The sequence below is a fragment of the Bombina bombina genome, chromosome 10 (assembly GCF_027579735.1).
Source record: "Bombina bombina isolate aBomBom1 chromosome 10, aBomBom1.pri, whole genome shotgun sequence".
Lineage (NCBI taxonomy): Eukaryota > Metazoa > Chordata > Amphibia > Anura > Bombinatoridae > Bombina > Bombina bombina.
In genome coordinates this window covers 38760107-38785153 of record NC_069508.1, presented here as the reverse complement: position 1 = coordinate 38785153, position 25047 = coordinate 38760107, and the positions used below count along the sequence as shown (strand labels likewise).

At 38.6% G+C, this 25047-nt stretch overlaps 1 protein-coding gene across 1 annotated transcript in view; it reads left to right on the top strand.

Annotated features, from left to right (window-relative positions):
- The window catches only part of LOC128640692 (mucin-12-like), a 195408-nt gene that overhangs the window by 119756 nt on the left and 50605 nt on the right, over window positions 1-25047 (top strand). Inside the window, exons 64-77 of the mRNA XM_053693121.1 lie at window positions 226-487; window positions 3225-3276; window positions 3352-3418; window positions 3539-3761; window positions 4378-4404; window positions 6169-6204; window positions 7690-7741; window positions 7871-7937; window positions 8061-8286; window positions 9836-9862; window positions 11683-11718; window positions 12263-12314; window positions 12443-12509; window positions 12633-12858. Of these exons, the coding sequence (XP_053549096.1) occupies window positions 226-487; window positions 3225-3276; window positions 3352-3418; window positions 3539-3761; window positions 4378-4404; window positions 6169-6204; window positions 7690-7741; window positions 7871-7937; window positions 8061-8286; window positions 9836-9862; window positions 11683-11718; window positions 12263-12314; window positions 12443-12509; window positions 12633-12858 (1420 nt within the window). The remainder of the gene's footprint in view (window positions 1-225; window positions 488-3224; window positions 3277-3351; window positions 3419-3538; window positions 3762-4377; window positions 4405-6168; window positions 6205-7689; window positions 7742-7870; window positions 7938-8060; window positions 8287-9835; window positions 9863-11682; window positions 11719-12262; window positions 12315-12442; window positions 12510-12632; window positions 12859-25047) is intronic.

Here is a 25047-nt window from a genome sequence, read left to right as displayed (position 1 = left end):
AATAGAAGTAAATTGAAAAGTTGTTTAAAATTGGTTTCATGTCCCTTTAATCAATTTTTAAATGTCTAATTCTTATTGATTAAAATTGCTTGGAAATAGATTTTTTTTTTAAAAAGGCCAGATTAGCATATGAATTTAATCTGACTGGAATGCAGACTATATTTGTATTGCTTCAAAAGAAATGACATTTCTCTAAAAATATTGCCTTTTTTGCATTTTCACTAGAGTTCATCCATTTGCGGAGCAGCGATACATTCAGGTAGATTGCAAAACAAAGTAGGAGGACTTGTTAAGGTGGTGAAAATGCCTGGACAGGGCAGATATGAAGGTTCTAACAAGAATGGAGTGACATCATATGACCATGAAGAATGGACTGGATCTTTTGCATTCCTGTCACCAGCTCTGGACCTGTCTGCCACAGGCTCTGAACCTGCTACAGAACAATCAACTCAAAATACCTACGAGCCCTCTTCCAACATTCCAATAGGTAATGTGTAGGGAATTCACTCAACTTGGTTGCACTTTAAAGAGACATTAAAGTCATTTGTTTTCTTTCTTACATATACATACTAGACATATTTAGACATGTTGAGCAAAAGATAGTAGTGGTTTGGCCAACTACAAAAGTGTATACTAGATAGCACTCCTCACCATTCAGACCACATGAGAATAAAAGATCTAAATCTTTATTGTTCTGTGTATATTGTGTTGATTATGGTTTACACTTGTAAGCATACAGTACATGAATGACCCAACAGTATGGGAACACAGAAAGGTATACAAAATAAATTGTATTAATTAATATTAAAAAAGGGGGGGAAACACAATTAAAAACAAATAGTGGAAACACATTAATGGAGCACCAATGTGGTACTAGTGGGATAACTGAGGATATTATACCTTCAAAATATTCCAGACCCAAATAGTGGCTCAATATTGTTGCTGTCGAATGAGAGTCACACTTCACTAAAATTATATGACTCTTTCCAAAAAGAAAGTGAGAGAGACAAATAATAATTCAAGTTCTTTAAGATTATATCTCACCACAAAAACATTTAAGTAGTGATGATTCTGAGATAAAATCTTATTAGACAACTATATACTGGTCTGTAGTTGCAATAAATGCACACTGTGTGATTATTCAACTTAATATTAATACTATCTTGTCCCACTAGGAAGTGATGGCTTAATATATATAGTCGTAAGGATCAGATACTACATACTGATAACCTTGTGTATGAAAGAGTATATTGTTTGGCTCAAATGTCAAAATAAATTTTTGATCGGTAGTTTGAGTTCACCGTTACTTATGTTGTTATTATATTATATTAATAGTACTCCGGTCACTAGCTGCAAGTGCAGGATATTAGTATCAAATAAACTAAGTATATTGTGACAGCAATGTATCAAATGGTAAATGTAGATTCAGGGTATCGATATCAAGTATGTTGCAACTAATGCAAATGGTGTGCCTTTGCACCTGAGACCTAGGGGCCTATATATCAAACTCCGTATGGATCTTGAAGGCCCGTGTTTCTGGCGAGCCTTCAGGCTCACCAGAAACACAAGTTATAAAGCAGCGGTCTAAAGACCGCTGCTCCATGACCTGTCCGCCTGCTCTGAGGCGGAGGACAGAAATCAACCCGATCGAATACGATCCGGTTGATTGACACCCCCTGCTAGTGGCTGATTGGCCGCAAATCTGCAGAGGGTGGCATTGCACCAGCAGTTCACAAGAACTGCTGGTGCAGTGATAAATGCCGACAGCGTATGCTGTCGGCATTTATCGATGTGCGGCGGACATGATACGCTACATCGTATCATGTCCGTCCGCACTATCATAAATAGATCCCCTCATATCTTTGAGCCCTTATAACTTTAGTATGCAATATTTTTTAAATAATTTTTAATAGACGGTGTAATTATGAGGTACTTTGTAATGTATTTTTGATAGGGCCCATAGAGAATGTATTCCTGTCTTATTTTTTTTCTTTTTACTTTATTGATACAGTCACAGTGAATAAAGCAAAAGGAAGTTGTTCTCTTCTCTCTCTCTCTCCTCTCCCTCTTTCTGTCTCTCTCACCTCTATCCCTCTCTTTTTTCTCTCTCTCGCTCTCTCCTCTATATCTCTTGTCTTTCTCTCTCTCTCTCTCTCTCTCTCTCTCCTCTTTCTCTCTCTCTCCTCTTTCTCTCTCCTATTTCCTTCTCTCTCTCTCCTCTTTCTCTCTCGTTCCTCTTCGTCTCTCTCTCTCTTTCTCCTCTTTCTCTCTCTTTCTCTCTCTCCTCTCTCTCATCTCCCTCTTTCTGTCTCTCTCTCTCCTCTATCTCTCTCCTCTTTCTCTCTCGTTCCTCTTCCTCTCTCTCTCTTTCTCCTCTTTCTCTCTCTTTCTCTCTCTCTCTCTCTCTCTCTCTCTCTCCTCTTTCTCTCTCTCTCCTCTATCTCTCTCCTATTTCCTTCTCTCTCTCTCCTCTTTCTCTCTCGTTCCTCTTCCTCTCTCTCTCTATCTCCTCTTTCTCTCTCTCCTCTCTCTCATCTCCCTCTTTCTGTCTCTCTCTCCTCTATCTCTCTCCTCTTTCTCTCTCGTTCCTCTTCCTCTCTCTCTCTTTCTCCTCTTTCTCTCTCTTTCTCTCTCTCCTCTCTCTCATCTCCCTCTTTCTCTCTCTCTCTCCCTTTATCTCTCTCCTCTCTCTCTTTCTGTCTCTCTCTCTCCCTTTATCTCTCTCCTCTCCCTCTTTCTGCCTCTCTCTCCCTTTATCTCTTTCCTCTTTCTCTCTCTCTCCTCTCTCTCCTCACTCTCTCTCCACTATCTCTTTCATATTTCTCTCTCTCTTTCTCTCTCTCTCTCTCTCTCTCCTCTCTCTCTCCTCTCTCTCTCCCCTTTCTCTCTCTCCTATCCCTCTTTCTTTCTCTCTCCTCTCTCTCCTCTCTCTGTCTCTCCTCTGTCTCTCCCCTCTCCCTCTTTCTTTCTCTCTCCTCTATCTCTCTCCCCTTTCTCTCTCTCCATATTTTTCTCGTTGTCTCCCTCTTTCTACTTAAAAAGAGAAAAATTTTGTTGTGTTCTTCCATGGTATGACCAGTACAGTTCCAGAGTAATTTTGTTACATTGGAGCTTCACAGGAGGAACTAAGGACGTTTAGCTGTAGATCCTTCAAAAATGATTGGAGTTCTGTAAATGAGTTGCATGGGAGAATTCTGAATCTTTCCTGGTTTTTTTCCATTCAGCTACAGCTTTGTGTTCATCTGATGCAACCCATCTACCCGCACCATTTACACAGTAAGTATATCTACACTTAAATTTTACTCTGTAAAAAGTCTAATCATTAATGAAAAAAATCTGCCTTTTTTCTAGGGTTATTTGTCCAGCAGGATGTCTGTCTGAACAAGGAAATGTCTGGGGAACCGATACATATACAGATGTAAGAATTATATGTTCTTCCTTATAGTTGTATGTCATTATAAATTGTTTTAAACCAGATATTACAATTTCTTTCCTATATGGTGGGAGTTTTTCTCAGTTTAAGACATTTTTTTCCTAGGATTCTTCTATTTGTCGAGCGGCAATTCATGCAGGAATGTTGACTGATGAAGGAGGAATAGCATTTGTCAAAAAAATACCAGGGCAGAGTCACTATGAAGCCTCTGCCAGGAATGGAATAAAAGCATCTGACTTTGAGGAGTGGACGGGATCGTTTATTTTTAAATCCTCTCCTGATGTAGAACCAACTGAAAGTCAATTGCCAACGTCAACCTTAGCAAAAGGTAAATTCAACTTAGTGTTGCCGATAACATTAAAGGGTCAGTAAAATCAAAGTTAAACTTTCACGTTTCAGATAGAACATGCATTTTTAAACGACTCACTTCCATTATCAAATTTGCTTTGTTCTTTTGATATCCTTTATTGAAACACATATCTAGGTAGGCTCAGGAGCCTCTTGTTATTAGCTCACTCAGAACTAGATTACAAGTCATGAGGTATGGCTTTTCTGCGCACGATATGGTCTTTGCGTGCGGAATAGTCATTGATTTGGTATTACAAGTTGCGCATTGTCTTTGCCGTGCGCAATATGGTCTTTACCGCAACGATCCATTCTGCACTCAAAGACCTGTAGTAATGTGTTTCGCCAAACAAAAAGGTTTCACCAAACACATCAAAAATACTTTACAAAGTACACCTTCACCCATAAACTACACTATTAACCCTTAAACTGCCATCCCCCGCATCGCAAAAACTAAATAAACAATACAAAGTGTACACAAGTTAATCTGGTGAAACTCTTTTCAACTTCCATTTTGCTGTGCTTTTACATAATTCCATATTCTCCATATTCTACAAAAGCTCAAAGTCACTCTAATTTCCTAAATATTATGTTCACAGACTCTGATGTCAGCCGCCATGGATTAGGTAATTTTCTATATTTTATTTTTTGCTACAACTATCGTCTATCGCTCTATCTATCTTTCTGTCTATCTATCTATCTATTTGTCTGTCTACCTGTGCATCATCTTTCTGTCTATCAATCAATCAATCAATCAATCATATATCTATCAATTATCTATCTTTCTATCTATTTATCTATCTATCAATCTCTCTCTCTCTCTCTCTCTCTCTATATATATATATATATATATATATATATATATATATACGCTGATTGGAGTAGCCGTGTTAGTCCAGAGATTTAGATATCAAAATATCAAGAGTATTGCATTGAACAATGATACTTTTTTATTGGACTAACTATACATTTATAAGTTGACAAGCTTTCGAAAGAGTTCCTTCCTTTATCAAGTCTAAAGCAATATTGCCAGTAAAGCAGTATTGCTTTAGACTTGATAAAGGAAGGAACTCTTCCGAAAGCTTGTCAACTTATAAATGTATAGTTAGTCCAATAAAAAAGTATCATTGTTCAATGTAATACTCTTGTTATTTTGATATATATATATAAGGAAATGAGTGTCTAGCGCCATAACTGATGTCACTATCGTGTTCCCGTTTGGACTATTTTCCTGTCTGACCGAGGGAAGAATCAGACCTTTTATTTTTCATTAAAAGTGTGATATTTTCCTTTCTCTACATTCTCATACCTAATATTGTATTTGTTTTTATCATCTTGCTCTCATTTGGGACCCACAGCATTAACACAAATATGGACGCACAGTAGTTCCCTACTGAGCTATTTATAAACCTCAAATAAATGAGGAATATAAAGATGAGCACTTTTTTATGTTTTTTAATCCAAAGCAATATTACAGTTCTACACTACATATTATTTTCTAGTGTGTCTTTTATTTCCCCCATCTTGCCTAGTTAAACTTAGCACTTTCCCGCACACATCTACAAGCAAGATCTATCTATTGTCATTTCCTCTATTATCTATCTGTCAATCATCTGTCTGTCTTTCTTTCTATCTGTCAATCATCTGTCTATCTATCTTTCTATTTGTCTATATATATTTGATTAGTTAAATGATCAATCAAATATAAAAGGGACATACCTATCATCAAAAGTCCTTATGATCGATTGTTCTATGGTGAACCACTATATACACTATTAACCATTATTTAAAGGGACAGTCTACACCAGAATTTTTATTGTTTCAAAAGATAGATAATCCCTTTAGTACCCATTCCCCAGTTTTGCATAACAAACACAGTTATATTAATATACTTTTTAACTCTGTGATTATCTTGTATCTAAGCCTCTGTAAACTGCCCCTTTATTTCAGTTCTTTTGACAGACTTGCAGTTTAGCCAATCAGTGCCTGCTCCCAGATAACTTCACATGCATGAGCACAGTGTTATCTATACAAAAAACGTGAACTAACACCCTCTAGTGGTGAAAAACTGTTAAAATGCATTCTGAAAAGAGGTGGCCTTCAAGGTCTAAGAAATTAACATATGAACCTCCTAGGTTAAGTTTTCAACTAAGAATACCAAGAGAACAAAGCAAAATTGGTGATAAAAGTAAATTGGAAAATTGTTTAAAACTACATGCTCTATCTGAATCATGAAAGTTTATTTTGGCCTAGACTGTACCTTTAAGTATAAATTTGTAGCTGTTCCCCTTATCATTACCATTGCACACACAATCAACTTGTGTAAGCATTTTATGTGATTTTATTTATTATAAAAAAAATGTAATTGTGTTCAACTACTCTCCCTCCAGCTTGGCAAACCACATGGGAGTCCAAAGCACCAAAAGGTAAATCTTAGCCCAATGTTACTTCTGCTGTTCAATCACAATGTCTTCATTATACTATACGCAACAAGCATGTATGTATGTGTAGGCTTACCAGAAGTCCCACTTTTACTGGGATTGTCCCGGTTTGGAGGCGCTGTCCCAGTGTCCCACCCAGTTGTTCATTCTGTCCCAGTAGGGTTGCCACCTCCAGGTTTCAAATCATGTGTCCGGGTTTTAGCCCTCCTGAAACCCAGACACATTATTCAAAATGACTGGACTGTGGCTCTCCAGCATAGCTGGATGCTGCCTGGTACTTTGTTACATACAGCCCTGCTTAGCTTAACGTTTGTGTCCTTCAAAGTTTACATTTAGTAATACAGGCTGAGTGAGCAGCATAGGTTTTTTTTAATTTTGTAGTACTACTTGGTTTATTTTTCTAAGAATTTAACCCCCCCCCCCCCCAACCCCTGGTGACATCACCGATGATACACCTTTAGGGGAATCATATGGGTATGAATAGGAAGTACAGACAGGCAGGATTTTTGGCCTGGATCTTGCTTTACTTCATGCAGAATAGCATTTTGGCTATAATCTTCCTGCATTATCGTATAGAGTAGCCTCTTAAACAGCTTTAGCAGATACGTGTTTCTTTTTTACTTTCATTCAATGTTGTATTTATGCCTTATCAGTATTTGGCTCTGTTCCTTAATTAGACACATAAAACACATATTACACTGCAGATATTAAATTATGAAAGTGATAATTATGCTTGATGTTTGGCATTATTTAGCATCTGAGATTTAGATTAATGATTTATTTGCCATGACAACGTAATGGTGCCTTTTTCACTAGGGGGTGGTGTTATGGTCTATTTAAACTGTGTGATTCACTTGTTTGACTGAGGAAGGGTAGAGTATCCACGAAACATTACACACATAAAAGCTACTACTTTAAAAGGATCGGAAATTGCCACACACCCTTGACCACACCCCCACTGGCACCGCACCAGGTGGTCCCAGTTTCACCTCTAAAAATTATGGTAAGCCTATGTATGTGTATGTGTACAAATCTAGATTTATTCAATGTAATAATGTAATTCAGATAGAAAATACAATTTTAAACAACTTTCCAATATACTTCCATTGTCTAATTTGCTTAGTTCTCCTGGTATCCTTTGGTGAAAATGATACCTTGGTAGGCGCAGGAGCTGGTGATTGGTGGCTGCACATATATGTCTCTTGTCATTGGCTTACTGATATGTTCAGCTAGTTCCCAGTAGTGCATTGCTGCACTTTCAATAAAGGACACCAAGAAAATAAAGCAAATTGGATAATAGAAATAAATTGGAAAGTATTTTAAAAATGTGTGTTCTATCTGAATCAAGAAATAAAAAATGTGGGTTTCATGTCCCTTTAGGAAGAGTATGCATGTATAAAATATGGACACAGTGATGGTTACAAACCTCTGAAACAAATGGGTTAAAAGATTTAAAAATGTCTTTCACAGTGACAGCTAAGTGCTCATGGAAAGGGAAAGATTTACCTGCTCCAATCACATTGTAAGTAAAAGTTAAAATGGAATATTTCATATTATTTTATTTTATTTGTTTGGTTGGTTTTTTTTGTGAAAAGAAAACTTATCTGTGATTATACAGTCACATTTAAAAGAGCACTCTTTTTCTATTTAGAGTTATTTGTCCAGCAGGATGTCTGACTGATAGAGCGACAGTATGGGGCTCTGAGACCTATGCAGAAGTAAGCACAATTATTAATAAATAGCTCTCTCTACTTACTTGTCTTCATATGAAATAAAAAATAGGCATTCAAATAGAAAATAGAGATGATTTTTGTTTCTTTTTATAAATGATTTATCATTAGGAGTCCTCAGTTTGCGAAGCTGCTATACATGCTGGTATAGTGACCAACAATGGGGGTCCGGCTATTGTTCAAAAGACACCAGGACAAACACAATATGTAGATGCTACCAAGAATAGAATAATTGCAAGAAGTCACGGTGAATCGTCTGGTTCATTTGTGTTCAGATCTCAACTTGATTTCCCAAGTATTACGTTTACAGACGTAGATGTCAGCTCCCAGGGCTTAGGTACGTTTATATATATATATATAGTATATAAAATAACGAAAAAATGGTTATACACATATGCACACACACAGTCATACTCACATACCTTTATGCAGTCAATCCAGTATCTCCAGATATCCTACACAATCTATTCCCTATCAATAGCGTAATTACCATATTACTCCTCAATACCTTATTACTATATCATTTGCCTCAGTCTTTTAATGACCCCACAACACCGTACACTGAGATCCTTTGTGTCTATTGGTTCCTTGCACTGTTTATAAACATATCTAGCGCATTTTAGTCTTTTATCACTATCATTAAATTGGTAGTTTCTCATCTGATCTGTTTATGTTCATTAAATCCAAAAGCTCATTTTCTTACAGTTTGATCATCCTGAATTGGGAACTTGGCCTCACTGTCCCTCTTTCTTCTAAATCCCAGTTTATCTCCAAGAAATGTATGACAGTCCAAACAACTAACTCTTTTTAAAGTCCTCCTGATAAGGTTTAATCTCCACCCAGGAACTGGAATATTTATAGAGAAAGTGGTGGGTGGAAAAGTTGGTTAGATCTCCCAAACCATTATTGTTGGTAATAAATCTCTTCTCTCTCATTCTGCATTAGATTTAAATATCTTTCTAACATGACTATTTTCTTAATACAATATTTCAATGTTTTTTTTTCCTTTATGTGCTGGTTATTTGGCTTTCATTAGTTGTATTTTTTATTAATTATAGTGCCATTTATTAGTAAACGTGAAAAATATATTTTTTCATGGATATTTGTCAAACTCATGCTCGGTCTAATCAGTTATTCTTGCTGTATAATGATCAGTTTAATAAACAATCATATTCGGATTATGATCTATCATATAAGATAAGTCTACATCTCCTGATGTAGAACCCACTGAAAGTCAATTGCCAACGTCAACCTTAGCAAAAGGTAAATTCAACTTAGTGTTGTCGATAACATTAAAGGGTCAGTAAAATCAAAGTTAAACTTTCACGTTTCAGATAGAACATGCATTTTTAAACAACTTTTCAATTCACTTCCATTATCTAATTTGCTTTGTTCTTTTGATATCCTTTATTGAAAAACATATCTAGGTAGGCTCAGGAGCCTCTTGTTATTAGCTCACTCAGAACTAGATTACAAGTCATGAGGTATGGCTTTTCTGCGCACGATATGGTCTTTACGTGCGGAATGGTCATTGATTTGGTATTACAAGTTGCGCGTTGTCTTTGCCGTGCGCAATATGGTCTTTACCGCAACGATCCATTCTGCACTCAAAGACCTGTAGTAATGTGTTTCGCGAAACAAAAACGTTTCACCAAACACATCAAAAATACTTTACAAAGTACACCTTCACCCATAAACTACACTATTAACCCTTAAACTGCCATCCCCCCGCATCGCAAAAACTAAATAAACAATACAGTGTAGACAAGTTAATCTGGTGAAACTCTTTTCAACTTCCATTTTGCTGTGTTTTTACATAATTCCATATTCTCCATATTCTACAAAAGCTCAAAGTCATTCTAATTTCCTAAATATTATGTTCACAGACTCTGATGTCAGCCGCCATGGATTAGGTAATTTTCTATATTTTATTTTTTGTTACAACTATCGTCTATCGCTCTATCTATCTTTCTGTCTATCTATCTATTTGTCTGTCTACCTGTCCATCATCTTTCAATCAATCAATCAATCATATATCTATCATCTATCTTTCTATCTATTTATCTATCTATCAATCTCTCTCTCTCTATAAATATATTTATGGTGGTCTGAGGACGGGGGAGACCCCGAAAACATTTACCATTAAAACGGATTTGTAAACGGCGAGTGCCTTCTCTGGTATTTTGGTTATGTGAGTGTTTGGAAGTGCACCCCGGCAGCTGAAAGTGAAAGTGTGCTGGTTCCCTGCTTGTATACTTATATGTATATATATATATATATATATAGTTCATCAAAAAAAGAAGTATACGATCCACGCCAAGGTAAAGTAAAACTTGACTTTTATTCGTATGTTAAAATAATTACAACGATGGAGGAATCGGCAGCTTTGCAGAGTAGACGCAGCACTGGGCTTACGCGTTTCGGCTGTTAAGCCGTAGTCATAGCCTATAGTGCTGTGTTTGCTACTGCTATTTAAAATAAAGACACATTATATATATATATATATATATATATATATATATATATATTTATACGCTGATTGGAGTAGCCGTGTTAGTCCAGAGATTTAGATATCAAAATATCAAGAGTATTGCATTGAACAATGATACTTTTTTATTGGACTAACTATACATTTATAAGTTGACAACCTTTCGGAAGAGTTCCTTCCTTTATCAAGTCTAAAGCAATATTGCCAGTAAAGCAGTATTGCTTTAGACTTGATAAAGGAAGGAACTCTTCCGAAAGCTTGTCAACTTATAAATGTATAGTTAGTCCAATAAAAAAGTATCATTGTTCAATGTAATACTCTTGTTATTTTGATATATATATATAAGGAAATGAGTGTCTAGCGCCATAACTGATGTCACTATCGTGTTCCCGTTTGGACTATTTTCCTGTCTGACCGAGGGAAGAATCAAACCTTTTATTTTTCATTAAAAGTGTGATATTTTCCTTTCTCTACAGTCTCATACCTAATATTGTATTTGTTTTTATCATCTTGCTCTCATTTGGGACCCACAGCATTAACACAGATATGGACGTACAGTAGTTCCCCACTGAGCTATTTATAAACCTCAAATAAATGAGGAATATAAAGATGAGCACTTTTTTATGTTTTTTAATCCAAAGCAATATTACAGTTCTACACTACATATTATTTTCTAGTGTGTCTTTTATTTCCCCCATCTTGCCTAGTTAAACTTAGCACTTTCCCGCACACATCTACAAGCAAGATCTATCTATTGTCATTTCCTCTATTATCTATCTGTCAATCATCTGTCTGTCTATCTTTCTATCTGTCAATCATCTGTCTGTCTATCTTTCTATCTGTCTATCATCTGTCTGTCTATCTTTCTATCTATCATCTGTCTGTCTATCTTTCTATCTGTCTATCATCTGTCTGTCTATCTTTCTATCTGTCTATCATCTGTCTGTCTATCTTTCTATCTGTCTATCATCTGTCTGTCTATCTTTCTATCTGTCAATCATCTGTCTGTCTATCTTTCTATCTATCTATCATCTGTCTGTCTATCTTTCTATTTGTCTATCTATATTTGATTAGTTAAATGATCAATCAAATATAAAAGGGACAGACCTATCATCAAAAGTCCTTATGATCGATTGTACTATGGTGAACCACTATATACACTATCAACTTGTGTTGCTTAAGCATTTTATGTGATTTTATTTATTATAAAAGCAATGTAATTGTGTTCAACTACTCTCCCTCCAGCTTGGCAAACCACATGGGAGTCCAAAGCACCAAAAGGTAAATCTTAGCCCAATGTTACTTCTGCTGTTCAATCACAATGTCTTCATTATACTATACGCAACAAGCATGTATGTATGTGTATGTGTACAAATCTAGATTTATTCAATGTAATAATGTATTTCTGATAGAAAATACAATTTTAAACAACTTTCCAATATACTTCCATTGTCTAATTTGCTTAGTTCTCCTGGTATCCTTTGGTGAAAATGATACCTTGGTAGGCGCAGGAGCTGGGAGCTAGCTGCTGATTGGTGGCTGCACATATATGTCTATTGTCATTGGCTTACTGATATGTTCAGCTAGTTCCCAGTAGTGCATTGCTGCACTTTCAATAAAGGACACCAAGAAAATAAAGCAAATTGGATAATTAGAAATAAATTGGAAAGTAGTTTAAAAATGTGTGTTTTATCTGAATCAAGAAATAAAAAATGTGGGTTTCATGTCCCTTTAGGAAGAGTATGCATGTATAAAATATAGACACAGTGATGGTTACAAACCTCTGAAACAAATGGGTTAAAAGATTTAAAAATGTCTTTCACAGTGACAGCTAAGTGCTCATGGAAAGGGAAAGATTTACCTGCTCCAGTCACATTGTAAGTAAAAGTTAAAATGGAATATTTCATATTATTTTATTTTATTTGTTTGGTTGGTTTTTTTGTGAAAAGAAAACTTATCTGTGATTATACAGTCACATTTAAAAGAGCACTCTTTTTCTCTTTAGAGTTATTTGTCCAGCGGGATGTCTGACTGATAGAGCGACAGTATGGGGCTCTGAGACCTATGCAGAAGTAAGCACAATTATTAATAAATAGCTCTCTCTACTTACTTGTCTTCATATGAAATAAAAAATAGGCATTAAAATAGAAAATAGAGATGATTTTTGTTTCTTTTTATAAATGATTTATCATTAGGAGTCCTCAGTTTGCGAAGCTGCTATACATGCTGGTATAGTGACCAACAATGGGGGTCCGGCTATTGTTCAAAAGACACCAGGACAAACACAATATGTAGATGCTACCAAGAATAGAATAATTGCAAGAAGTCACGGTGAATCGTCTGGTTCATTTGTGTTCAGATCTCAACTTGATTTCCCAAGTATTACGTTTACAGACGTAGATGTCAGCTCCCAGGGCTTAGGTAAGTTTATATATATATATTATATAAAATAACGAAAAAATGGTTATACACATATGCACACACACAGTCATACTCACATACCTTTATGCAGTCAATCCAGTATCTCCAGATATCCTACACAATCTATTCCCTATCAATAGCGTAATTACCATATTACTCCTCAATACCTTATTACTATATCATTTGCCTCAGTCTTTTAATGACCCCACAACACCGTACACTGAGATCCTTTGTGTCTATTGGTTCCTTGCACTGTTTATAAACATATCTAGCGCATTTTAGTCTTTTATCACTATCATTAAATTGGTAGTTTCTCATCTGATCTGTTTGTTTATGTTCATTAAATCCAAAAGCTCATTTTCTTCTGTTAAGTGTGATCAGTCCACGGGTCATCATTACTTCTGGGATATTAACTGCTCCCCTACAGGAAGTGCAAGAGGATTCACCCAGCAGAGCTGCATATAGCTCCTCCCCTCTACGTCACTCCCAGTCATTCTCTTGCACCCAGCAACTAGATAGGTCGTGTGAGAGGACTATGGTGATTATACTTAGTTTTATATCTTCAATCAAAAGTTTGTTATTTTAAAATAGCACCGGAGTGTGTTATTACCTCTCTGGCAGAGTTTGAGGAAGAATCTACCAGAGTTTTGCTATGATTTTAGCCGGAGTAGTTAAGATCATATTGCTGTTCTCGGCCATCTGAGGAGTGAGGTAAACTTCAGATCAGGGGACAGCGGGCAGATGAATCTGCATAGAGGTATGTAGCAGTTTTTATTTTCTGACAATGGAATTGATGAGAAAATCCTGCCATACCGATATAATGTCATGTATGTATACTTTACACTTCAGTATTCTGGGAGAATGGTACTTCACTAGAATTACACTGTAAGAAAGACATAAAGCTGTTTAATAACTAGAGATTATGTTTAACGTTTTTGCTGGAATGTAAAATCGTTTTCATTTGCTGAGGTACTGTGTGAATAAATGTTTGGGCACTATTTTTCCACTTGGCAGTTGCTTAAATCTGTTTTTTCTGTCAGTTTCTGTTCTCCCTCACTGCTGTGTGTGTGGGGGAGGGGCACTTTTACTATGCATCAAATATTTCAGTCAGCAACTCATTGTATTCCCTGCATGATCCGGTTCATCTCTACAGAGCTCAGGGGTCTTCAAAACTTATTTTGAGGGAGGTATTTTCTCTCAGCAGAGCTGTGAGAATTATAGTTTGACTGAAATAAAAACTTTTATTCTGTAATTTGTTTCCTGCTTTCAGAAATTGTTATCTTTGCTAATGGGATTAAACCTTTGCTAAAGTTGTGTTGTTTACAAGGATTGAGGCTATAACTGTTTCAATTTATTAATTTTTAACTGTCATAGATCTTCTGTGCTTCTTAAAGGCACAGTACGTTTTAATATTATTCTATTTGAATTGTATTTCCAAGTTGCAAGTTTATTTGCTAGTGTGTTAAACATGTCTGATTCAGAGGATGATACCTGTGTCATTTGTTGCAATGCCAAAGTGGAGCCCAATAGAAATTTATGTACTAACTGTATTGATGCTACTTTAAATAAAAATCAATCTGTACAAATTGAACAAATTTCACCAAACAACGAGGGGAGAGTTATGCCGACTAACTCGCCTCACGTGTCAGTACCTACATCTCCCGCTCAGAGGGAGGTGCGTGATATTGTAGCGCCGAGTACAGCTGGGCGGCCATTACAAATCACATTACAGGATATGGCTACTGTTATGACTGAAGTTTTGGCTAAATTACCAGAACTAAAAGGTAAGCGTGATCACTCTGGGGTGAGAACAGAGTGCGCTGATAATATTAGGGCCATGTCAGACACTGCGTCACAGGTGGCAGAACATGAGGACGGAGAACTTCATTCTGTGGGTGACGGTTCTGATCCAAACAGACTGGATTCAGATATTTCAAATTTTAAATTTAAACTGGAAAACCTCCGTGTATTACTAGGGGAGGTGTTAGCGGCTCTGAATGATTGTAACACAGTTGCAATACCAGAGAAAATGTGTAGGTTGGATAAATATTTTGCGGTACCGACGAGTACTGAGGTTTTTCCTATACCTAAGAGACTTACTGAAATTGTTACTAAGGAGTGGGATAGACCCGGTGTGCCGTTCTCACCCCCTCCGATATTTAGAAAAATGTTTCCAATAGACGCCACCACAAGGGACTTATGGCAAACGGTCCCTAAGGTGGAGGGAGCAGTTTCTACTTTAGCTAAGCGTACCACTATCCCGGTGGAGGATAGCTGTGCTTTTTCAGATCCAATGGATAAAAAGTTAGAGGGTTACCTTAAGAAAATGTTTGTTCAACAAGGTTTTATATTGCAACCCCTTGCATGCATTGCGCCGATCACGGCTGCAGCGGCATTCTGGATTGAGTCTCTGGAAGAGAACATTGGTTCAGCTACTCTGGACGACATTACGGACAGGCTTAGAGTCCTTAAACTAGCTAATTCATTCATTTCGGAGGCCGTAGTACATCTTACTAAACTTACGGCGAAGAATTCAGGATTCGCCATTCAGGCACGCAGGGCGCTGTGGCTAAAATCCTGGTCAGCTGATGTTACTTCTAAGTCTAAATTGCTTAATATACCTTTCAAAGGGCAGACCTTATTCGGGCCCGGGTTGAAAGAGATTATCGCTGACATTACAGGAGGTAAAGGCCATGCCCTGCCTCAGGACAAAGCCAAAGCCAAGACTAGACAGTCTAGTTTTCGTTCCTTTCGTAATTTCAAAGCAGGAGCAGCATCAACTTCCTCTGCACCAAAACAGGAAGGAGCTGTTGCTCGCTACAGACAAGGCTGGAAACCTAACCAGTCCTGGAACAAGGGCAAGCAGACTAGGAAACCTGCTGCTGCCCCCAAAACAGCATGAATTGAGGGCCCCCGATCCGGGATCGGATCTAGTGGGGGGCAGACTTTCTCTCTTCGCCCAGGCTTGGGCAAGAGATGTTCAGGATCCCTGGGCGCTAGAGATAATATCTCAGGGATACCTTCTGGACTTCAAATACTCTCCTCCAAGAGAGAGATTTCATCTGTCAAGATTGTCAACAATCCAGACAAAGAAAGAGGCTTTTCTACGCTGCGTACAAGAGCTCTTGTTAATGGGAGTAATCCATCCAGTTCCACGATCGGAACAGGGACAGGGGTTTTACTCAAATCTGTTTGTGGTTCCCAAAAAAGAGGGAACTTTCAGACCAATCCTGGACTTAAAGATCCTAAACAAATTCCTAAGATTTCCATCGTTCAAGATGGAGACTATTCGGACAATTTTACCTATGATCCAAGAGGGTCAGTACATGACCACTGTAGATTTAAAAGATGCTTACCTGCACATACCGATTCACAAAGATCATTACCGGTACCTAAGGTTTGCCTTCCTAGACAGGCATTACCAGTTTGTGGCTCTTCCATTCGGATTGGCTACAGCGCCAAGAATCTTCACAAAGGTTCTGGGTGCTCTTCTGGCGGTACTAAGACCGCGGGGAATCTCGGTAGCTCCATACCTAGACGACATTCTGATACAAGCTTCAAGCTTTCAAACTGCCAAATCTCATACAGAGTTAGTGCTGGCATTTCTAAGGTCACATGGATGGAAGGTGAACGAAAAGAAAAGTTCACTCGTTCCACTCACAAGAGTTCCCTTCCTGGGGACTCTTATAGATTCTGTAGAAATGAAGATTTACCTGACAGAGGACAGGCTATCAAGACTTCAAAGTGCTTGCCGCACTCTTCATTCCATTCAACACCCGTCAGTGGCTCAATATATGGAGGTAATCGGCTTAATGGTAGCGGCAATGGACATAGTACCCTTTGCACGCTTACACCTCAGACCACTGCAACTGTGCATGCTAGGTCAGTGGAATGGGGATTACTCAGACTTATCCCCTTCTCTGAATCTGGATCAAGAGACCAGAAATTCTCTTCTATGGTGGCTTTCTCGGCCACACCTGTCCAGGGGGATGCCATTCAGCAGACCAGACTGGACAATTGTAACAACAGACGCCAGCCTTCTAGGTTGGGGTGCCGTCTGGAATTCCCTGAAGGCTCAGGGACTATGGAGTCAGGAGGAGAGTCTCCTGCCAATAAACATTCTGGAATTGAGAGCAGTTCTCAATGCCCTCCTGGCTTGGCCCCAGTTGACAACTCGGGGGTTCATCAGGTTTCAGTCGGACAACATCACGACTGTAGCTTACATCAACCATCAGGGAGGGACAAGAAGCTCCCTAGCTATGATGGAAGTATCAAAGATAATTCGCTGGGCAGAGTCTCACTCTTGCCACCTGTCAGCAATCCACATCCCGGGAGTGGAGAACTGGGAGGCGGATTTCTTAAGTCGTCAGACTTTTCATCCGGGGGAGTGGGAACTTCATCCAGAGGTCTTTGCCCAAATACTTCGACGTTGGGGCAAACCAGAGATAGATCTCATGGCGTCTCGACAGAACGCCAAGCTTCCTCGTTACGGGTCCAGATCCAGGGATCCAGGAGCAGTCCTGATAGATGCTCTGACAGCACCTTGGGACTTCAGGATGGCTTACGTGTTTCCACCCTTCACGTTGCTTCCTCGATTGATAGCCAGAATCAAACAAGAGAGAGCATCAGTGATTCTAATAGCACCTGCGTGGCCACGCAGGACTTGGTATGCAGACCTGGTGGACATGTCATCCTGTCCGCCTTGGTCTCTACCTCTGAAACAGGACCTTCTGATACAGGGTCCCTTCAAACATCAAAATCTAACTTCTCTGAAGCTGACTGCTTGGAAATTGAACGCTTAATTTTATCAAGACGTGGGTTTTCTGAGTCAGTTATTAGTACCTTAATACAGACTAGGAAACCTGTTACCAGAAAGATTTACCATAAGATATGGCGTAAATACCTACATTGGTGTGAATCCAAAGGTTACTCTTGGAGTAAGGTTAGGATTCCTAGGATATTGTCTTTTCTACAAGAAGGTTTAGAAAAGGGTTTATCTGCTAGTTCATTAAAGGGACAGATCTCAGCTCTGTCCATTCTGTTACACAAACGTCTGTCAGAAGTTCCTGACGTCCAGGCTTTTTGTCAGGCTTTGGCCAGGATTAAGCCTGTGTTTAAAACTGTTGCTCCACCATGGAGTTTAAACCTTGTTCTTAATGTTTTACAGGGCGTTCCGTTTGAACCCCTTCATTCCATTGATATAAAGTTGTTATCTTGGAAAGTTCTATTTTTAATGGCTATTTCCTCGGCTCGAAGAGTCTCTGAATTATCAGCCTTACATTGTGATTCTCCTTATTTGATTTTTCATTCGGATAAGGTAGTCCTGCGTACTAAACCTGGGTTCTTACCTAAGGTAGTTACTAACAGGAATATCAATCAAGAGATTGTTGTTCCTTCTTTATGCCCAAATCCTTCTTCAAAGAAGGAACGTCTACTGCACAACCTGGATGTAGTCCGGGCTCTAAAATTTTACTTGCAGGCAACTAAGGAATTCCGACAAACGTCTTCTCTGTTTGTCATTTACTCTGGGCAGAGGAGAGGTCAAAAAGCTTCCGCTACCTCTCTTTCTTTTTGGCTTCGTAGCATAATTCGTTTAGCTTATGAGACTGCTGGACAGCAGCCCCCTGAAAGAATTACAGCTCATTCTACTAGAGCTGTGGCTTCCACTTGGGCCTTCAAGAATGAGGCCTCTGTTGAACAGATTTGCAAGGCTGCAACTTGGTCTTCGCTTCATACTTTTTCCAAATTTTACAAATTTGACACCTTTGCTTCATCGGAGGCTATTTTTGGGAGAAAGGTTCTTCAGGCAGTGGTTCCTTCTGTATAAAGAGTCTGCCTATCCCTCCCGTCATCCGTGTACTTTTGCTTTGGTATTGGTATCCCAGAAGTAATGATGACCCGTGGACTGATCACACTTAACAGAAGAAAACATAATTTATGCTTACCTGATAAATTCCTTTCTTCTGTAGTGTGATCAGTCCACGGCCCGCCCTGTTTTTAAGGCAGGTAAATATTTTTTAATTTATACTCCAGTCACCACTTCACCCTTGGCTTTTCCTTTCTCGTTGGTCCTTGGTCGAATGACTGGGAGTGACGTAGAGGGGAGGAGCTATATGCAGCTCTGCTGGGTGAATCCTCTTGCACTTCCTGTAGGGGAGCAGTTAATATCCCAGAAGTAATGATGACCCGTGGACTGATCACACTACAGAAGAAAGGAATTTATCAGGTAAGCATAAATTATGTTTTCTTACACTTTGATCCTCCTGAATTGGGAACTTGGCCTCACTGTCCCTCTTTCTTCTAAATCCCAGTTTATCTCCAAGAAATGTATGACAGTCCAAACAACTAACTCTTTTTAAAGTCCTCCTGATAAGGTTTATTTTCCACCCAGGAACTGGGATATTTATAGAGAAAGTGGTGGGTGGAAAAGTTGGTTAGATCTCCCAAACCATTATTGCTGGTAATAAATTTCTTCTCTCTCATTCTGCATTAGATTTAAATATCTAACATGACTATTTCCTTAGTACAATATGTCAATGTTTTGTCCTTTATGTGCTGGTTATTTGGCTTTCATTAGTTGTATTTTTTATTAATTATAGTGCCATTTATTAGTAAACGTGAAAAATATATTTTTTCATGGAAATTTGTCAAACTCATGCTCAGAGGCGTAACTAGAAACCACAGGGCCCAGGTGCAAGAATGTAAGAAGGGCCCCACCCCCACCCCGCCACCCCCCCAAAAAAAAGTGAATTTGATATATATCTTTTTTATATATATATAATTAAAACACAGAAAAAATGTGAATCAGATTACATGTATGCAAACGGAGGTACCCTGTGCCCTGGTTCCACAAACATACACAAATACATGCATAAATACACACACAGTCACATGCATACACACATACATAAACACCAATGGGTAAAACAGAAACACTAACACCTGTATTCAGAGACACTAGTGAAGCATCATGTCACACTCACATTATATCAGTGCAGGCAGTGGCAGGTCAACGTTTTTTTTTTTTTTTTTTAAGTTGTGCCCCCACCCTTGGGGGCCCAGTGGCAATTGCGATCCTCTGCACCCCCTGTAGTTTCGCCCCTGCTCATGCTCGGTCTAATCAGTTTAATAAACAATCATATTCGGATTATGATCTATCATATAAGATAAGTCACTTAAAGGGACAGGAAACCCTCACATTTTCTTTCATGATTTGGATAAAACATACAATTTAAAACAACTTTCCAATTTACTTCTATTATCAAATTTGCTTTATTCTTTTTTATCCTTTGGTGAAGGAACAACATTGCACTACTGGCAGCTAGCTGAACACAACTAGTTAGCCAATGACAAGAGACAAATGTGTGCAGGCACCAATCAGCAGCTAACTCCCCACTAGTGTAGGATATGCACATATTCTTTTTCAACAAAGGATACCAAGAGAACGAAGCACATTTGAAAATAGAAGTTAATTTAAAATTGTCTTAAAATTACAAGCTCTATCTGAATCATGCAAGTTTAATTTTGTTGTTCTTGTCCCTTTCATCACATACAAAACGGACAGACTTATGATCACAAGTCCTTATGATGGATTGTACTATGGTGAACCTCTAGATGCACAATTATCTGTTGCTGACTTTGCATTCGTTGCTTTCCCCTAGTCACTATTATAGCACATCCAAGCAGCTTCCATAGCTTATGCATTTGATTTGATTTTATGTCTAAACAATATATATATAATGGTGTTTTCTTTCATGTAATTAACAAGAGTCCATGAGCTAGTGACGTATGGGATATACATTCCTACCAGGAGGGGCAAAGTTTCCCAAACCTTAAAATGCCTATAAATACACCCCTCACCACACCCACAAATCAGTTTTTACAAACTTTGCCTCCAAGGGAGGTGGTGAAGTAAGTTTGTGCTAGATTCTACGTTGATATGCGCTCCGCAGCAAGTTGGAGCCCGGTTTTCCTCTCAGCGTGCAGTGAATGTCAGAGGGATGTGAGGAGAGTATTGCCTATTGAATGCAGTGATCTCCTTCTACGGGGTCTATTTCATAAGGTTCTCTGTTATCGGTCGTAGAGATTCATCTCTTACCTCCCTTTTCAGATCGACGATATACTCTTATATTTACCATTTCCTCTACTGATTCTCGTTTCAGTACTGGTTTGGCTTTCTACAAACATGTAGATGAGTGTCCTGGGGTAAGTAAGTCTTATTTTCTGTGACACTCTAAGCTATGGTTGGGCACTTTATTTATAAGTTCTAAATATATGTATTCAAACATTTATTTGCCTTGACTCAGAATGTTCAACTTTCCTTATTTCCAGACAGTCAGTTTCATATTTGGGATTATGCTTTAAATTATCATATTTTTCTTACCTCAAAAATTTGACTTTTTTCCCTGTGGGCTGTTAGGCTCGCGGGGGCTGAAAATGCTTCATTTTATTGCGTCATTCTTGGCGCGGACTTTTTTGGCGCAAAAATTCTTTTCCGTTTCCGGCGTCATACGTGTCGCCGGAAGTTGCGTCATTTTTTGACGTTATTTTGCGCCAAAAATGTCGGCGTTCCGGATGTGGCGTCATTTTTGGCGCCAAAAGCATTTAGGCGCCAAATAATGTGGGCGTCTTATTTGGCGCCAAAAAATATGGGCGTCGCTTTTGTCTCCACATTATTTCAGTCTCATTTTTCATTTGCTTCTGGTTGCTAGAAGCTTGATGTTTGGCATTTTTTTCCCATTCCTGAAACTGTCTTATAAGGAATTTGATCTATTTTGCTTTATATGTTGTTTTTTCTCTTACATATTGCAAGATGTCTCACGTTGCATCTGAGCCAGAAGATACTACAGGAAAACCACTGCCTGCTGGATCTACCAAAGCTAAGTGTATCTGCTGTAAACTTTTGGTAGCTATTCCTCCAGCTGTTGTTTGTAATAATTGTCATGACAAACTTGTTAAAGCAGATAATATTTCCTTTAGTGATGTACCATTGCCTGTTGCAGTTCCCTCAACATCTAAGGTGCAGAATGTTCCTGATAACATAAGAGATTTTGTTTCTGAATCCATAAAGAAGGCTTTGTCTGTTATTTCTCCTTCTAGTAAACGTAAAAAGTCTTTTAAATCTTCTCTCTCTACAGATGAATTTTTAAATGAACACCATCATTCTGATTCTTTGGACTCTTCTGGTTCAGAGGATTCTATCTCAGAGATTGATGCTGATAAATCTTCATATTTATTTAAGATGGAATTTATTCGCTCTTTACTTAAAGAAGTACTAATTGCTTTAGAAATAGAGGATTCTAGTCCTCTTGATACTAATTCTATACGTTTGGATAAGGTTTTTAAAGCTCCTGCGGTTATTCCAGAAGTCTTTCCTGTTCCTAATGCTATTTCTGCAGTAATTGCTAAGGAATGGGATAAATTGGGTAATTCATTTACTCCTTCTAAACGTTTTAAGCAATTATATCCTGTTCCGTCTGACAGGTTAGAATTTTGGGACAAAATCCCTAAAGTTGATGGGGCTATTTCTACCCTTGCTAAACGTACTACCATTCCTACGTCAGATGGTACCTCGTTTAAGGATCCTTTAGATAGAAAAATTGAATCTTTTCTAAGAAAAGCTTATCTATGTTCAGGTAATCTTCTTAGACCTGCTATATCATTGGCTGATGTTGCTGCAGCTTCAACTTTTTGGTTGGAAACTCTAGCGCAACAAGTAACAAATCGTGATTCTCATGATATTATTATTCTTCTCCAGCATGCTAATAATTTCATCTGTGATGCCATTTTTGATATTATTAGAGTTGATGTTAGATTTATGTCTCTGGCTATCTTAGCCAGAAGAGCTTTATGGCTTAAGACCTGGAATGCTGATATGGCTTCTAAATCAACTCTACTTTCCATTTCTTTCCAGGGAAACAAATTATTTGGTTCTCAGTTGGATTCTATTATTTCAACTGTTACTGGTGGGAAAGGAACTTTTTTACCACAGGATAAAAAGTCTAAAGGTAAAAACAGGGCTAACAATCGTTTTCGTTCCTTTCGTTTCAACAAAGAACAAAAGCCTGATCCTTCGTCCTCAGGAGCAGTTTCAGTTTGGAAACCATCTCCAGTCTGGAATAAATCCAAGCCTGCTAGAAAGGCAAAGCCTGCTTCTAAGTTCACATGAAGGTACGGCCCTCATTCCAGTTCAGCTGGTAGGGGGCAGGTTACGTTTTTTCAAAGAAATTTGGATCAATTCTGTTCACAATCTTTGGATTCAGAACATTGTTTCAGAAGGGTACAGAATTGGTTTCAAGATGAGACCTCCTGCAAAGAGATTTTTTCTTTCCCATGTCCCAGTAAATCCAGTGAAAGCTCAAGCATTTCTGAATTGTGTTTCAGATCTAGAGTTGGCTGGAGTAATTATGCCAGTTCCAGTTCCGGAACAGGGGATGGGGTTTTATTCAAATCTCTTCATTGTACCAAAGAAGGAGAACTCCTTCAGACCAGTTCTGGATCTAAAATTATTGAATCGTTATGTAAGGATACCAACGTTCAAGATGGTAACTGTAAGGACTATATTGCCTTTTGTTCAGCAAGGGAATTATATGTCCACAATAGATTTACAGGATGCATATCTGCATATTCCGATTCATCCAGATCATTATCAGTTCCTGAGATTCTCTTTTCTAGACAAGCATTACCAATTTGTGGCTCTACCGTTTGGCCTTGCTACAGCTCCAAGAATTTTCACAAAGATTCTCGGTGCCCTTCTGTCTGTAATCAGAGAACAGGGTATTGTGGTATTTCCTTATTTGGACGATATCTTGGTACTTGCTCCGTCTTTACATTTAGCAGAGTCTCATACGAATCGACTTGTGTTGTTTCTTCAAGATCATGGTTGGAGGATCAATTTACCAAAAAGTTCTTTGATTCCTCAAACAAGGGTAACCTTTCTGGGTTTCCAGATAGATTCAGTGTCCATGACTTTGTCTTTAACAGACAAGAGACGTCTAAAATTGATTACAGCCTGTCGAAACCTTCAGTCTCAATCATTCCCTTCGGTAGCCTTATGCATGGAAATTCTAGGTCTTATGACTGCTGCATCGGACGCGATCCCCTTTGCTCGTTTTCACATGCGACCTCTTCAGCTCTGTATGCTGAACCAATGGTGCAGGGATTACACGAAGATATATCAATTAATATCTTTAAAACCGATTGTTCGGCACTCTCTAACGTGGTGGACAGATCACCTTCGTTTAATTCAGGGGGCTTCTTTTGTTCTTCCAACCTGGACTGTAATTTCAACAGATGCAAGTCTCACAGGTTGGGGAGCTGTGTGGGGATCTCTGACGGCACAAGGAGTTTGGGAATCTCAGGAGGTGAGATTACCGATCAATATCTTGGAACTCCGTGCAGTTTTCAGAGCTCTTCAGTTTTGGCCTCTTCTGAAGAGAGAATCGTTCATTTGTTTTCAGACAGACAATGTCACAACTGTGGCATACATCAATCATCAAGGAGGGACTCACAGTCCTCTGGCTATGAAAGAAGTATCTCGAATTTTGGTTTGGGCGGAATCCAGCTCCTGTCTAATCTCTGCGGTTCATATCCCAGGTATAGACAATTGGGAAGCGGATTATCTCAGTCGCCAAACGTTGCATCCGGGCGAATGGTCTCTTCACCCAGAGGTATTTCTTCAGATTGTTCAAATGTGGGGGCTCCCAGAGATAGATCTGATGGCCTCTCATCTAAACAAGAAACTTCCCAGGTATCTGTCCAGATCCCGGGATCCTCAGGCGGAGGCAGTGGATGCATTATCACTTCCTTGGAAGTATCATCCTGCCTATATCTTTCCGCCTCTAGTTCTTCTTCCAAGAGTAATCTCCAAGATTCTGAGGGAATGCTCGTTTGTTCTGCTAATAGCTCCAGCATGGCCTCACAGGTTTTGGTATGCGGATCTTGTCCGGATGGCATCTTGCCAACCATGGACTCTTCCGTTAAGACCAGACCTTCTGTTACAAGGTCCTTTTTTCCATCCGGATCTGAAATCCTTAAATTTAAAGGTATGGAGATTGAACGCTTGATTCTTGGTCATAGAGGTTTCTCTGACTCCGTGATTAATACTATGTTACAGGCTCGTAAATCTGTATCTCGAGAGATATATTATAGAGTCTGGAAGACTTATATTTCTTGGTGTCTTTCTCGTCA